The sequence below is a fragment of the Lepisosteus oculatus genome, chromosome 13, assembly GCF_040954835.1.
Source record: "Lepisosteus oculatus isolate fLepOcu1 chromosome 13, fLepOcu1.hap2, whole genome shotgun sequence".
NCBI classification, from domain to species: domain Eukaryota; kingdom Metazoa; phylum Chordata; class Actinopteri; order Semionotiformes; family Lepisosteidae; genus Lepisosteus; species Lepisosteus oculatus.
This window is the reverse complement of record NC_090708.1, coordinates 27,725,955-27,741,684: the sequence shown is the minus strand read 5'-3', so window position 1 is coordinate 27,741,684 and position 15,730 is coordinate 27,725,955. Positions and strand designations below refer to the sequence as shown.

Sequence of the window (15,730 nt, the reverse complement as noted above, 5' to 3'; positions counted from 1 at the left end):
CACAATACAAAGAATAGTGTTAATGCAAGACATTAAGCCACATAATTATTTTAGTTTCAATTTATAATTAAAAAAATAATCACACTTTACTTACAACCATGTATTACAATTTCCAAATTTTAAAATTTGTAATGCATGTCCAAGAAAAAAATACATCACTCCCTTTTTTATTTCTTAATAAAATGTGCAAACAAAATTGTATTATTGTATTAATGGAGATGTCGAGTCACTTATTGGTTATTTATTGTGAATAAATACATTTTGATAATTTATTCTCTGCATTTTAAACTTTTATTTTACCGTGTGTACATTAATGAATTTCACATACTGAAAAGTTCGTGTTTTAGGTTTTAGGTCAGTAGGACAACATGAAAATATATTGTTTTCAAGGTAGATGCTTAGGATCCAAAATGTAATAAACCATAAATCAGAAGATATTTAAAATCAACATCATACTGGGAACATCAGGATCCAAATTGCTTAAATGGAATGACAAAGGACAGCAAAATGTCAAATCTATAACTAGATTTTAACTGTAGCAATAAACAGGGTGATAAAGGAAAATCATTATGACATGACTAGATTATCGTTTTGTGTTTATATACATAACTGTGATATATTATGTAAGTAGTATTATTAATATAATCAAACTGCCATGTTTCTTTTACAATAGTTTATAATGACACAATCGTCCTTTATTGTGTTAATTACAGAAGAGCTTATGATTATTACAATTGGCATTAGTGGACAAACACAGTAGATATCAGAACTGCAGTTTTCTGCTGAGATTCTGTTTAAAGTGAATAATCTCAATTCAACAGAAAAGTAATTACAATTCTCTGCAGATGTCTTGTAAATGAAGCTGATTATGAAAAGAAGCTCTCTTTCCAGTGCAAATAACCTACCAGTACAAAATAAAATAATTGCAGTATACATGTGTAAGGGTTGAATATTGGTGTTTTTTTCCATCAATAAGTCAACTATAGAATTACTGCACATGTGGTATGGTTTTGAAAGGTGGCAGAATGGCTTACTTGATATGGCAAAGCTTTTAATTTGAGTAAACATTACTGAAAGTGTGTTTAGATAATTGATCTGACAGGACTCATTTTAAAAACAAATACTCTTGTATGTTTATACAACAACAAATTTATAAATTTGTCTAATCTCTATTAGATGCCCTGCATTAAAGGTTTAGCTTTAGAGATGTCTCATTTTGAGGAATATAAAGTGCAACCAAAACCTAAGTCTTATCAGAAAGGCTAGGATTGTTTTTTTTTTCCTTTATCTTTTTAAATTTATGGTGTGAAGAGATCTTTTTGAGAAGAAGGGCAAATGGACTAGTTTCTTCATGTTTTATGGTACAGTATCATATGGGGAGTGGGCAGGGAGGCAGAGCTCTCAATAGATACTGTATGTTTTTCTATGCAATCCTGAAGAGAATTTGGAAGTTAAGGAGATTCAGCTGGGGGTGTGACCATAAACCTTAGCTGACTGCTTCCCTGATACCAAGCCAGGACGTCAGTCCTGAATTAACTTCAGAGCAGACACAAGATCAGAGATGCCTTGCTAAGGCATGGCAGTGAGAGTCATTGATTTCAAGCTGTGAGAGCAACAGGTGTGAGAAACAGCTAATAATAGGAGTAGGAAAGAACTGGTCTGTAAGATGCAAGATCAGAATACAGCTTACAGCTTCAAATTACACTGCCAAGGACATGAGAGCGAGGTGCTGGAGAGGTTGTGTGAGTTTTAAATTGCATGTTGAGCCTCAGGCACCGGAGACTTGGTGTTGTGAGTATTAAACCTGTCCTGGTGATAACTGGAGAACAATTTTCACATTTTCACATACTTCTAATGGAGTGACATCAGTGGCTGGAGGCAGATCCAGAAGTCTGAGGACTGACTCCTTGTGAGAGAACCAGTAGATGTCATTGTGAGAGAGCAGTAGGCTCCGTGTGTGTGACATTTGAAGCTGAAGGCTTCAGGGTAGAGTGGGAACAGGAGACTTCTTGTATGGTGGCTAGGAGCAGTGAGGCTCCTAGCGAGACTGTCAGTGTCAATGCTGTGCAGGGTAAGGCCTCAAAGAGTAGTAGCCTTATTTGTTGCCATATCTGCCTGCCAGTAAAGTATAGCAGGTGGCAGTGCAAGTCCGGTTAGATGGGATCGACCGAGTCAAGGGTGTTCCACTGCTAATCCCTAAAAGGGACTAGCTAGAGTGCAAGAGTTAGTGATGAGGTGCATTGAGCAGGGATAACCGATAGCAAAAGACTCAGCAATGGAAAGAAACCTCACCACATGATCTTGGAGGAGATCATAATAGGACGAAGGTGTGGGTGTGTTGGAGACTTTGAACCCAGGAGTCCATGAGCTGAGGGCCCAGAGATCTCAGTGTATATGCGCCACGTCCTGGTTATCCTTACAAGGGGGCCAAGTACAGCACCACACTTGATAGAGAGTGCATAAAAAGTAAAAAAGTAAAAATGTTCCACAACAGGGTAAGAACGGTACTGTATGCATGGAGTGGTGGTCATGCCTGTTTCACGTCCACAATGGCAATCACAACTTCCATGGCTTCACAATGTCATATTATGTGTATATTATATGATATATTATTACATATTACGATTGTCTCAAATGCTCAATATTCATTTCAGACATTTTGGGGTTTGTGATTAAAGTATTTTTTCAGCTATTTAGTGTGCTCTTTGTGTAATTGGTTATATTCATTTTTAAAGCTATTTTTTGGTCTGTAACTCGATCCAGTTTCTCCATGCAACTTATTTCTATTGACACATGACATTTAAAAACTATGTTTCACTGACACTGACAATAAACATGCTTCTTATATCTGTATGTTTTTTTATTTAGAATTGTTCAGTGTCTGGACTATTCCATTTTTTCTTACAATCTCTCAGCTTTCCACCCTTAACACTTTTAGGAGTTTGGAAAAACCCCGATTAAGACTGAGAACAGACAAGATTTTTTAAGCTTTACTGGTAACACTCTTCAGGTTGAAAAATGTTTAAAGTCTGACCTACTCATAAACTTCTTCTTTAAAATCTCTGTAAAGGTTATTCACAGACTTTGACTGTGGTGCATTCAGTAGTCTCCACATAAATGATTCAGGCTGCTGTTCTGTTAAACAAACACAGAGGTTTTCACCATTTTTGTTTCTTAGCAGATCTTCAAACAGGGATAAGTTAAATTCCCTAGAAAAATTAAACATCACAGTTTACGAAATCCACTGATCTTAAAAAAGTGATCTTTAATTTCATAACTTGAAAGATTCATAGAATTGTAATATATAGTTTAAAACCTTGAACACTAACACAAACATTGAGACTTTAAAAGTAAATCTTTATGAGGACACAGACAAGGGAAAGCAGAGTGCAGAGATCACAATGTGGAGGCTGAGAGTTCCACCAGTGAGCTTCATCACTGGGACATAAGGGTCAGACTTTTCTGTTTCTGATTAGTCTAAGTCCAGAAATAGATTTTAAGCATAATACCTGGCTAGCACTTTTCCTTCATTTAATGAGACTGTGTTCAATGAAATACAGGGTGACCCTATGGTTCTTCTTAGGTGTAACTCTGTCTTTCAAGGAATTGTCCTGTCTGGATGTTATGAGGATTTGAAGTACTTTCACTTAGTACTGAGGTTCTTTATACTTTAACAATGTGAAATTTAAAAGAAAAAAATAATGCATTTGTTTTACCCTAAAGCTGTTTGTAAAAGCCAATGTTTTAATGTATCATCATCTTTTTGTCCCATTTGTAGAGCAGTTCAGCTTATAATGTGAAGTTCTATTGAATACTTAATGTCAGTCCTGTGCTTTTCTCGGTCTGCCTTGACAGTTGGCCTCCTTAATCACAATATGGGGCAAACCCATGTTTATTGCTTCTCTATCCAAGATGCGATCTGACTCCTCTAACTTTTACAAATAGAGTTTTAACAAACGTCAAACTTCTGTATGTTTCCTAAACATAATTTGATTGTGATTTCCGTTTCCCAGTTGCTTCATGTAACAAAGACTATTATTTGTTTTCCATATGTCCTTTGGGTTCACTTTCTGTCTCTCTGGAGACAGAAATAATAAGAGCTACAGCTAGAGTTCTGCACTCAGTGGCCTCTGGGGTCACTGTGAAGAGCTGCCCATAAAAGCAGCTGAGAATAGAGGAAGGGGTTCTCATTCAGCAAGTGTGTCCTGAACAGGCAGAGCAAACAGAACAAACTCAGACTTCAGGTATGTGAAAAGCAGGGAAAATATCAGTACATCTTCTGTACTGTATATGTTTCTAATTAATCTTCATAAGTTTTTATGTTTGCAAACTTTATCTTCTAGTACTATAAAAACTGTTGTTGATTAGTTTTATAAGTAACCTTTTCTGGTGCTAACATCATTTACCTGCTCTGTTCAAACCCAGAGCACACAGTAATGGGATAGTGAAATATTAACATTTATATATTTTTTTATTTAAATACTCAATTATATTTTTAATTAATTTTGTTTGAAAGCTACCATATGTTGAAATATATTAATCATAAAAATGTTCCAGTATCTTGGAAGTCTGTGTCTTATTTTCTCTTTGTCCTGGAAGTCTTAAGAATTTAAACTGTATGTTATTTTCTCAATTGTGCTTGAGTTTTTATCAGCATATCAGAATTATGCTAGATCACTAATAAACTTAAGATTTCAACAGCAACATGAACAACATGTGTTTGGAAATGTTCTGTTTGTTATTTTCTTGAGACAGTCTGAAATCTTTCTGGTAAAATGAATACCCGTTTCTTTTAAAACACTAAATAAAAAGAAACATCTCTTGAAATATTGGTGTAGAAAGGAATCACTGCTCACTTTCAGCTTTTTAGTTTCAGATTCTGTCCTTTTCATATGTACTTCTCAATGTATTGTATCTGAAGAAGAATGGAATCATTTTTGCAATTGAAGCTCCCATTTGGAGACAACTTTTGACCTGAAGTGGGAGATTACAGACAAACCAGATATTTACTGCATTTTTTACAGAAAATAAATGTACTGCTTCTGAAAAAACAAAAGAAAAATGCGAAGCAGCATCACTATGTTTGATGTGCTACTGCCCAATACTCCTAAAACGATACATTTTGTTACTCACAACCTGGAGGTCTGTATTTTAGTCCAGTATGTTCAGCCTTTTTATTTTTTTTTGCAGGTGATTTGTGATTATTCTATGATGGTACAGATTGATGCGTGGTCTAAGGCATCCTCTGACAGTGAAAATTGAACATACTTAGCCTACTTACCCAGTGTCCTCTATGCGAATAGAATTATAACAGGAGCAGGTTCAGACTCCCGTGTAGTGCGTATTTAGGACCCGATGCAGACGGTAAAATCCAGAAGAGACTGGAGGACAACAGGGAAACATGAGAGGATCAGGATGGGATAACTGACAGGGGGGCTTAATGGCATTATTCCGGTGCTTGGGGGATGTGGTGAAGGCGAACAAGTCCAAAACAATCCAGAAGGAGAAACCAAGTAGCAGTCCAAAGTCCATTGCCAGGAGATCCATCCAAACAGACACAGGAACGGGGACGAGCGATTAGGAACTAATTGTGTTAATGTGAATGTAATTGTGCATCTGAACTTATTTGCAATTACCACAGTAAATAGGATGAATACTTTATCTAATCAACATATCACAGCTATTGTTGACATTTAACTTATTTAAATATTTGTTTAATTGAGTTTAGGATTTTGTTTTGGTTCATTTTCAACATTCCCTTTGCTGTAAATTGTACTTTTAACCTATTTGTTCTTTTGTTTATTCTTCTGGACCTTCTTATTTTTAAAGATCCAGTTATGAGATGCCCAAATGTTATAACACTATACATAATTTATATTTCTTCAAAATGGGCCATAATAGGAATGGGGTGAAAATCTGAATTATCTGAACAATATACATTTATGAACATAGAATGTAATATTTCTCAAATAATCCAATATATACTGTATATAATTAAAAACAATGACTCTCTCCTATAAAGAGTGCAATTTAGTCTTAATGTATTTAGGCGAGGTGTACATGTGCAATATTTAAACTTAAAATATATTACAAAATAAACTATTTAAAAAACTGAAAAAATAACTATATTTAATCCCTTAATCTTTACAATTTAATTTAATGGTTCTTTTTCCAAAACCATTAACAACCCACTGAATATAATCCTGTTCTTTGGCACTCGGTCATAGTTGCTGAGACTGCAACCAATGGGACGAACCAATGTCACCCTGCATTCTGAGTTCATCATCATGGGATTGCCAGGCCTGCAGGAGCACAACTCTGCTCTCTTCATCTTCTTCCTCATCCTCCTCCTGGCCACCTTCCTGGGTAATCTACTCATCATGGTGTTAATTTCCCTAGATCATCGACTCCACACACCCATGTACTTCTTCCTCTGGAACTTGGCTGTCTTAGGTGTACTAACAGTAGTTACTCTCCTACCTAAGTTGTTAGTAGTTCTTTCGAGTCATGATAAGACCATATCCTTTTCAGGTTGTTTTGCACAAATATATTTTTTTACTACATTTGCAGTTGTTGAAGTATTCCTTCTTGCAGTCATGGCTTATGACCGTTATGTTGCTATAGTGAAACCTCTACATTATAATAACATCATGAGCAGTAAGGTCTGTATTACAATGATGTCCTCAGTCTGGTTTATGGGATTCATCATTCCCTTAACATCTGTCGTACTGGCAAGCACTTTGCCATTTTGTAGCTCAAACCTCATCCTGCACATTGTTTGTGACTACCCCACTGTAATGTCTTTAGCTTGTGGTGATGTCACAGCACAGTTGAACCTTGCTTTGAGTCTTGCCATGGTTGTAGTTTACATTCCTGTTCCATTTGTCCTGTGGTCTTACTTCAGAATTGTATGGTTAGTGGTAAAGATGAAAACTGTGGAGAGCCGTAAGAAGGCCTTCTCAATGTGCTCTTCACACATAGTTTTGGTCTTCCTGTACTATGCTTCTGGTACTCTGGTGTATATTGGATTAAGAGTGAAAAGTATTCCTCCTGATGGGCACATCGTCATTGGTGCAGTGTACTATTTTCTCACTCCATTGGTTAACCCTATTATTTACAGCTTAAGGAATGAAAATATCAAGGCAGCTGCTCACAGATACTTGAGGATATAGGCTCCTTTACAACATCATGCACAGAATATTGTCAGAACAAGATTATAAGACACATTATAATAATTCAAATTATAATTCAAGTGAAGAATCACAGATAACATTTTACTGACAACCACGTGGTAAAATAAAAAAAGTAATATTACCTTGGAAGGCATGTCAAAATATAAGAAAATAACACATTATTTCCTACATTTGATTGTTTAATAAAATGTAGAAATAAAATTATTTTGATATGATATTAAATGTGAGATATCCAGTCATTTAGCGGTTATGTGACTTACTGTAATATCTTTTACTATGTGGTTATGTCACTCATATGGTGTTGGAGGGTAACCTGAACTTCAAATCAATCATGTACATATTCTGAGAGAATAGAACACGTGAATAAACCTTAGACACTGTTGTAAGCACTTTTGAATACAAGACCCAAACCATGTGTCCTGGGATCCCGAAACACCAGGAGTAGTTATAAAACAGGTATTCTGATGTAGTGATAATCAGCACACCAACCCTTATAGGACCACGTCCTCTGAAACACACCAGGGGTGTGTAGGTGTGTACTTAGCCCATTGCTCTACTCCCTCTACACCCAAGACTGTAAGACTGTAAAATCATCAAGTTTGCCAATGACACCACAGATGTAGGTCTGATCACAGACAATGATTAGAGGGCCTACAGGGAGGACATCAATCTCCTTATAGCATGGTGTGAAGACAACAGTCTCACCCTCAACATTAGATGGGGACACTATACTGTAAACAAGAGCCATCCTTCGGATGAGACGTAAAACCGAGGTCCTGACTCTCTGTGGTCATTAAAAATCCCAGGGTGTTTCTCAAAAAGAGTAGGGGTGTAACCCTGGCGTCCTGGCCAAATTTCCCATTTGCCCTTACCAATCATGGCCTCCTAATAATCCCCCTCTATGAATTGGCTACATTACTCTGCTCTCCTCCCCACTGATAGCTGATGTGTGGTGAGCGTTCTGGTGCACTATGGCTGCTGTCGCATCATCCAGGTGGATGCTGCACATTGGTGGTGGTGGAGGGGAGTCCCCATTACCTGTAAAGCGCTTTGAGTGGAGTGTCCAGAAAAGCGGTATATAAGTGTAAGCAATTATAATTATTTATTATTATTATTATTATTATTAGCAAAACCAAGGAGCTGATCGTTGATTTCAGAAAACTGCAAAACTATCATGCCCCTATCCACATCAACGGGACTGAAGTGAAAAGGGTCTTTCAACGCCACCTGTCAGATTAAGAAAGCACAACAGCGCCTCTTCTTCCTAAGACAGTTGAAGAAGGCTAAGATACATCCCCAGATCCTCACTAACGTTTACAGATGCAATACAGCACACTGTATTGAAGCACACTGACAGATTGCATCACAGTGTGCTATGGCAACTGCAGTATTGCTGACTGTAAAGCCCTACAGCTGGTGTTGAAAACTGCCCAGTCCATCACCGGGGTTGCTCTCCCATCCTTCCAGGACATTTATGACAGACAGTGCTTAAGGAAAGCTCTAAGCATCATCAAAGACACCACACACCACAGCTACAGACTGTTTGACACTGAAGTAAGACACAAGATGTTAAAAGGGTTAATAAGTCAGTTCTGCCTGAAAATTAGACTTCTAAGCAACAGGGGTTTATGGCAGGAAAGGGGGTTAACTGATAAGGATTCCAGATGCGAGCAAGGAACCCCCTGGGGGCATAATCTTAAACTGACCATTTGGCCAGGGCCTTTTAACTGGTCAAATACCATGAGCCCCCCCCTTACCATAACATCGAATGACGTCTGAAGCAGCAAGCAAGGACTATATAACCTAAAAGTTTGTACCGGCACATCGAACAATACTTCGGTTTTGTTGTTTCTTGCGGGAAACAAGACTTCGGCTTTATTGTTCCTTGCATGCAATAAACTCATCTGTTTTACTTCATCTTGGGATTAAGAACCTTATTCCTTCTGTTACAACAAATTTGGCGTAGTTGGCGGATGCTCCAGAAGGCGCAGAACTTCCCATTGGCAGGAGAGACGGTCAGCGCTTACATTACTAAGAGGTAAGGACTCCTCTTTTAAAAAAAAAAGTCCCGACTCTCTCTGACCGATTGGGAAGTCTCTGCTCCCTGCGAGAATCGCCTGAGATGACGGAGTAAACGTGAGTTCCTGTATTCCTCTGGCCGGGGAAGACACCGGTGTATGTAATAGGTTGTTTGCTGTAAGCCCAGAATTTGGTCTGGCAGGCGGTCCGCCGTATTGTGTACAGGCGTTCGAAGCTGGTGTATGCCTTAATTTCGCGTGGAGTTTTTGAACAGGTTTTGGACCTTTACTGCGAAGTTCAGGACTGGTGTGGGCCTTAATTGCGCCCGGAGTTCTGAGGCTCAGGATCGGTGTGGGCCTTAATTGCGCCCGGGGTTCTGGAGCTGAGTGGTGCATTAAATGCACGTATAATCCAGGATTAGTGTGGGCCTTAATTGCGCCCGGGGTCCTGAGATTAGCTACGCCTTGATCATGCACGGATTGGTGTGGCGTGGTTTTTTGTTTTAAAGGAAACAGAAGTAGGAGATATATATATACGTATGTTTTTGGTGTTTTCCTTGTTTGTGAAATACATATACACACGCACGACACTAACATAAATACACCTCATAATAAAAGAGCAAAGCATTAAGTAGCAGGATTTAAAGGACGTTGAGACCCGAGAATCGCCCTGATTGAGCTCAGTGTGTAAATCCACCCCGGGGCAAAAGCAGCGATGCTGGCATTCTGGGGATGGTGAATTACTGATCAAGAAAGGGGGTTTTCGAGGTCTCGTTCTTTACCTGTGAACAGTGCGGTGTAAGTCCTCTCTAAAGTCTCTGAGAGGCATTTAAATCTGGAGGTAACAGATGTCCTTGGCTGAATGAGTGCAGGAATGCACAGGTTTTTCAAGTCAAAGCTGTAACGATGCTCTGTAGAGGTGAAAAGGATCCGATGCAGATGCAGGAGTCGCAGGGAGGTAAGTAAACGTACCGAGCAAATCCAGGAGCTGAGCCGTAGTCCGAAGGCGAAGGTAAGTCGAGATCCGGTAAAGGCACTGGTGGCGAACAATCCAAAACGTGAGACAGAATTGTAGTCGAAAAGAGAGCTACAGGGTCAAATCCAAAACAGGCAATGATAGCAAACAATCCAAAGGGCGAGACGAGATCCGAAGTCTTGTGAGAAGATCTGTTTACCTAACAATTAGATCCTGTAAATCCCTTGTAGCCTCCCTAAGTCTGTCCCAGTCCAGTGGATAAAAATGTACTGTTAATGGAGTGTTGGTTTCTCTGTTAGGGGATACTGGAGCACTACTGTCATGCTTGTTTCACTCCTCTGTTCAACAGTGTGCTATAGAGTAATGTATATGGGAAGACGGCAGGAGGCCACAGGAGTATTGGGGCAGCAAGTTTTACTTGCCGAGTACCAGATTTTAATGGGTGGTTTTATCCCAGTTCTATTGGGTTGGAATATTATGCATTAAAAAGAATGACTATCCAGAACAGGGTATCACGTGGTTTCAACTGACTGTGATCACTCAGTATGTTGATGGTATTCTGAGTGCTTCCCCTGACGAGGAAACCCACAAGTCTGAGTTGCTTCAGCTTAAGACTGTCTAATAGAAGCAGTTATGATAAGGCCTTTTTATGTCTAGCATTGTGAAATTTTAACAGGGCCAATGTTTTTACTGGGTGAGCACAACTCTTAACAGATCTGCTTAAGGGGGGAGTGCAGTACAAGGACAAGATTGCCTTGGTTCCCGCAGCAAAAGCCGCCTGTAATAATTTGAAACAAGCTCTCTTACAGGTGCTGAGACTGGGGTTTCCTCAGATGGATCAACCATTCCTTTGTATGTAAGTGTGGACAAAGGGTTACTGTATATGTATATAACAGATGCAGCCATTCAAAATGTGCGGGCGATACCGCATTATTTTCCGGTACGCTGTACGCAGTCTACCGCAAGCTACCGGTAAATACCGCGAGTTACCGTAAATTCTCCTATAATACCGCAAGCAAAATAATAGTATCCGGAATTTCCGCAAGGTGGAGCTAATAAAGCTCAACCTCTCATGTTTGAGCTGTGGCCATCAGTCTTTAACGAAGATATTACTCATAGTATTAATAATGAATGACCTTGGACAAGCTGTAAGTGTAAACTTACAGTATTGCCCTGGTCAACATTCTTTTTTTCATTGACCGTCTTTGTAAAAGTAACACCACAGCATTTCGCAATCACGCATTTGTTTCCAATCATGCAAAGTACAGTAATTTTTGAGAATCGATTCACCATGCCTTTCACATGCTCATAAAAGAGATTGATTTAGGAACATAAACATATTACCGTATGAAAACTGTACTGTATACAGTATGTATATGTATATTTAATGTCTTAACTGTGCCCGTTTAAGTATTGAATATTCATATCTAATTTTACCACTGAAGGGAAATCTTAGTAGCTGAGCATAAAAAGAATAGGAGCATACTGCAACGCGTGTGAAGGCCATAAACGATATTAATTTTGGAACATAAACATACAGTATATGGCTGGTCTCGGTACTTTAAAGAAAACATACACGAAACATGGTTTCATTATGACCAGAATCGGTCTTGAGATATTTTTAACTTGATTTACAGTATTTGAGAGGTATGTCTTAACACCGATACTACAGTGCGTGAATACTGCTCACGTATATGTTTCTAGGTTTAAATTATGCATTTCATACGGTCAAATTACTTTTGAGCAACTAATAAGAAGCGCGAAACGGTATGCGTTTTAGTTTCATTTTGTGCTGGGACTCTGCTTTTAACAATGTCTCCGTGGATTGATTAGAGATATCAAGTACATACAAGTCATTTTTTAAATGTTGTAGTTCGTCTTGTAAAAATGTTACAAGTACATCATCTATCAACAATTACACAGGTTCTGTTTCCATATTGCGGATTTTGGTTACGTAATATTATTTTCTAGATTTCACGTTGTGAATATATGATTTGGGCAAACAGAGCCGCAAAGAAGTACATTATGGGTTGTTGTTTAATTTTTTTTGCAGTTTTATCAAGAACAAGCGATGCTTAAACCTTTGTCTGATTCTTGTGAGACTATCCACACGACAGTTACAGTACCTAGGAGTTGACTTCAGTGATGTCACTGATGGGATGTTTCTAAAAATCCACCCTCTGTAAAACGTCTTCTCTAGTTGTCCTGCATATGTATTCGCTAATGAAGCTGTGTGTTCTGAGCCTGAATCTCTACATTTCTGTATGAACCAGCTTAGAGGGCTAAAGACAGCTTGTGTTTAAATTGAGTGTAAGGTAATTTATGCATCTAAAGTCATGGTCAGCATTTATTATTGTACTGTGCTGTAAACTTGTTCTGTGCCTAGTCACATTATTTTATAGCGTTTTTATAGCGTTGTCAAATCTGGTGGCGCTGTGTGTTAGTTTCCTGACTCCCATGTCACATGGTCTGTGATTGAATCCCATGGAACTATGACTTTATTTTTTAACAAACATTTCTTTGAAAAAATGAAACTTTTCCCTTGGTCAGAGATTAAATAAAACCTGACTCGCACCAAACAAATTTATATTTCTAAATATCACAACATGATCGAATTTAAGTCTTTTTAATAACAATGAATAGTCATCTATGCGTTACAAAATAAACATTTATATTGATTTGAATCGCGTTTTTGATTTAAATCGTAAACGTGTGTTTAAATATACGTGTTTAAAAGCGATATACTGTTTAAAAGCGCTGATTCTTATGGAGTGTGTTCCGCCGGGGATTCAAAATTTTTTTTTTTAATCGCGTATCTAAGGAAAATTGCAGTATAACTTTGTTCATGCACAAACGGTGCCATGTTACATTATAATTTGGGTGTCTCCTCTTGCCAGAAAGCTCTAAATTGCAACGTAAATTGCAAAAATGCACTTGGAATCTGTCCAAGCCCTCCTATGAAAATTATTTAAACTGCGACACTGATCATTCATCTCTAAATAAAATTTATTTAATATAGCGTTTTAAGCGAATAAGTAATTAGATTGCTCATAAACCTAATCGCTTTTTCTACATAAACATAGCGTGATTGCTCTCTAAAATGCTTTTCCTTTATATTTAGGCTCAGATTTCAACTATAGATCGTATTATCATAAACTTTCTTGGAAAAATGTATTTTATGTAAACCATGTTTGCTATTAATTCATTTAGGGCTAAAATACGTTCATTGTCTTCCAATCGAGTCGAGTTGACATTGGATGCTTGCCACTCCCGGACTGTTAAACCAACGTATTAGCATGTTAAAGCGATTCTATTGAGGAGCCCAGCTACCACTTAACACTGTACTTCCTACTTTGAAAATACCTGTGAAACCGGTTTAATTCGTCACAGCCAGCACTCCGGCAGAGAGGGGGTTGTACTCGTTAAGTAGATGGAGGCGAGATTTCCAGCGAAAGACACCCCCCCCCCCTCAAAAACCCAGTAAGCAGTAATGCTTTAAGTTGAAAATCGAGGTAGATTTTGAGGATGATAAAGAGGATAAACTGGGATGGGAGGAGGGTTTGGTTTTGCATAAGGGTCAGGATTATGATAACTGGAGGAATTTGCGAGAGTATAATGGTTTGATATATTTGATTTTGTATTGTGGTCGTTATCTATGTTTTTGGTTGGTATTATGTTTATATGGTTGTTTTTGTTGGTTGGTTGTTATTATGGTTATTAATAATACGATCTATAGTTGAAATCTGAGCCTAAATAAAAAGAAAAAGCAAGTGATTAGGTTTATGAGCAATCTAATTACTTATTCGTTTAAAACGCTATATAAAATAAAGTTTATTATTAATTTGCTAGACAGAGCGGTGAACATTATTATGCATAAGACAAAGATGACGAAATCTGTGTACGCTGTAAGGTTTTTACTTCTTAAACTTTTAAAATACACGTTTCGAACAGAAAGAAATCCTCTTCCTGGTACAGTACTGTATGTATAGCAAACCAGCACGTCTTTTTTCTTCAATCAGAGGGGTGTCAGATGGTGTCAGCCAATCACCATTCTGAAGCCCTACCATAATCTCTGGTATGGGGAGACCCCAGAATTCTGTCCCATTGTTTAGACAGATGATAGATACTTTTATTGATCCCGTGAGTGAAATAAAGTAAGTCATTTTCATTTTAGGAAATTATTAAACGCTCGGTTGAAAGCAAAGGAGATTGTCTGTTATAGTGGACATAAAAACAAGAGTTCGCTGGCATTATATCCTAGAAGACACAGACCAGGAAAATGCCCGCAGCGTAAAAGAAAATGCCTGATGAACTAGGGATTGGACAGTTTCCAAGTGCTTGTACAATCGATGGAAATGTTCAAATAAATGTGCAAAAGCAATAAACAAAATAATCATTTATTTCTTTATCATATTGGCTAGCTAATGTCCTCTCTTTGCTAGTTAGTGGCTGTGTTTCTGCGTTGGGTAGCAACGGGTGACTGTTCTCAGGCGGAAGATGTAAACAGCTTAATTTTCATGTTAATTTTTAAAAATTAAAATTAATTCTATACAGCAATCACATATTTGGGTACCGTTTCATAAAACTTTCATGCTTAAAATGTTTAGGGAGAAATGGAAGACTGGTGTGTATTTTTTTTTGAAACTATCAAGACCAGCCATACACAGAACAGTTTATGTACATACAGTAATGTTTATGTTCCTAAATTAATATCGTTTATGACCTTCAGATGCGTTATGCTCCTCTTCTTTTTATGCTCAGCTACTAAAATTTCCCTTTAGTGGTAAAATTCCATATAAATATTCAAAACTAAGCGGATTAAAATGTGCACAGTAAAGACATTAAATGATTAAATCTTTTCACTACCAACCAATGCACCACGAGTGCCCCTGTCGGTCATTTTGGCCAGCCAATCACTTACCGCGGTGCCCTGCGGGTAGGCATTTACCGAGCATTTTGAATGGCTGCATCTGTAATGTATGTATTTGTTGCATTAGGCCACAATTCTGGATGGCTATGGAGAAATAGGATTCTCTCACAATGGCAGGTACTCCAGTTAAGAATACTGGGCTTGTCTCTGAACTGATTTGTAGTTTTACAGCTGCCGACAGAAGCAGCTTGTGTAAGGTGTAAATAACACAATAAATAAAGAATTCCAGTAACTCAAGGTAACAGCCATGCAGATGCCAGACGAGCGGCACTGGGAGAGCGGGAGTCTAAGACCCCTGTGAAACCTCTATTGGGGAAAAGGGAAAATTCAGGTTGAGGCCTTTAATAGATGTTTAATAGTGGTTAGAACAAATGTAAAGAATGTGGGGTTGTATGAGGATGTGATGTGGGCTGGCACATACCCAAGTGTATGACAAAGATTATCCCGTGGTACGGACTGCCCTGTCCCTTGGATACTGATCTGGGGGCATACTACACTGGGAAGGTGTGCCAGGCTGTAATTGCCTCACTAGGGGTAAGTTGGAAGTCGCATTGCCCCCATCACCCATAGTCTGAAAGATCAACTGAAGGAACACTGTGGGTAGATGCTCTAC

General features: G+C 38.2%; 1 protein-coding gene across 1 annotated transcript; it reads left to right on the top strand.

Annotated features, from left to right (window-relative positions):
* Positions 1-4,204: 4,204 nt before the first annotated feature.
* Positions 4,205-7,172, top strand: LOC102694979 (olfactory receptor 6N2-like). Its single transcript, XM_006642992.3, has 2 exons — positions 4,205-4,244; positions 6,228-7,172. Exon 2 carries the CDS (start codon positions 6,246-6,248, stop codon positions 7,170-7,172), a length of 927 nt encoding a protein of 308 aa, XP_006643055.1. The 5' UTR covers positions 4,205-4,244; positions 6,228-6,245.
* The last annotated feature ends 8,558 nt before the right edge of the window (positions 7,173-15,730 follow it).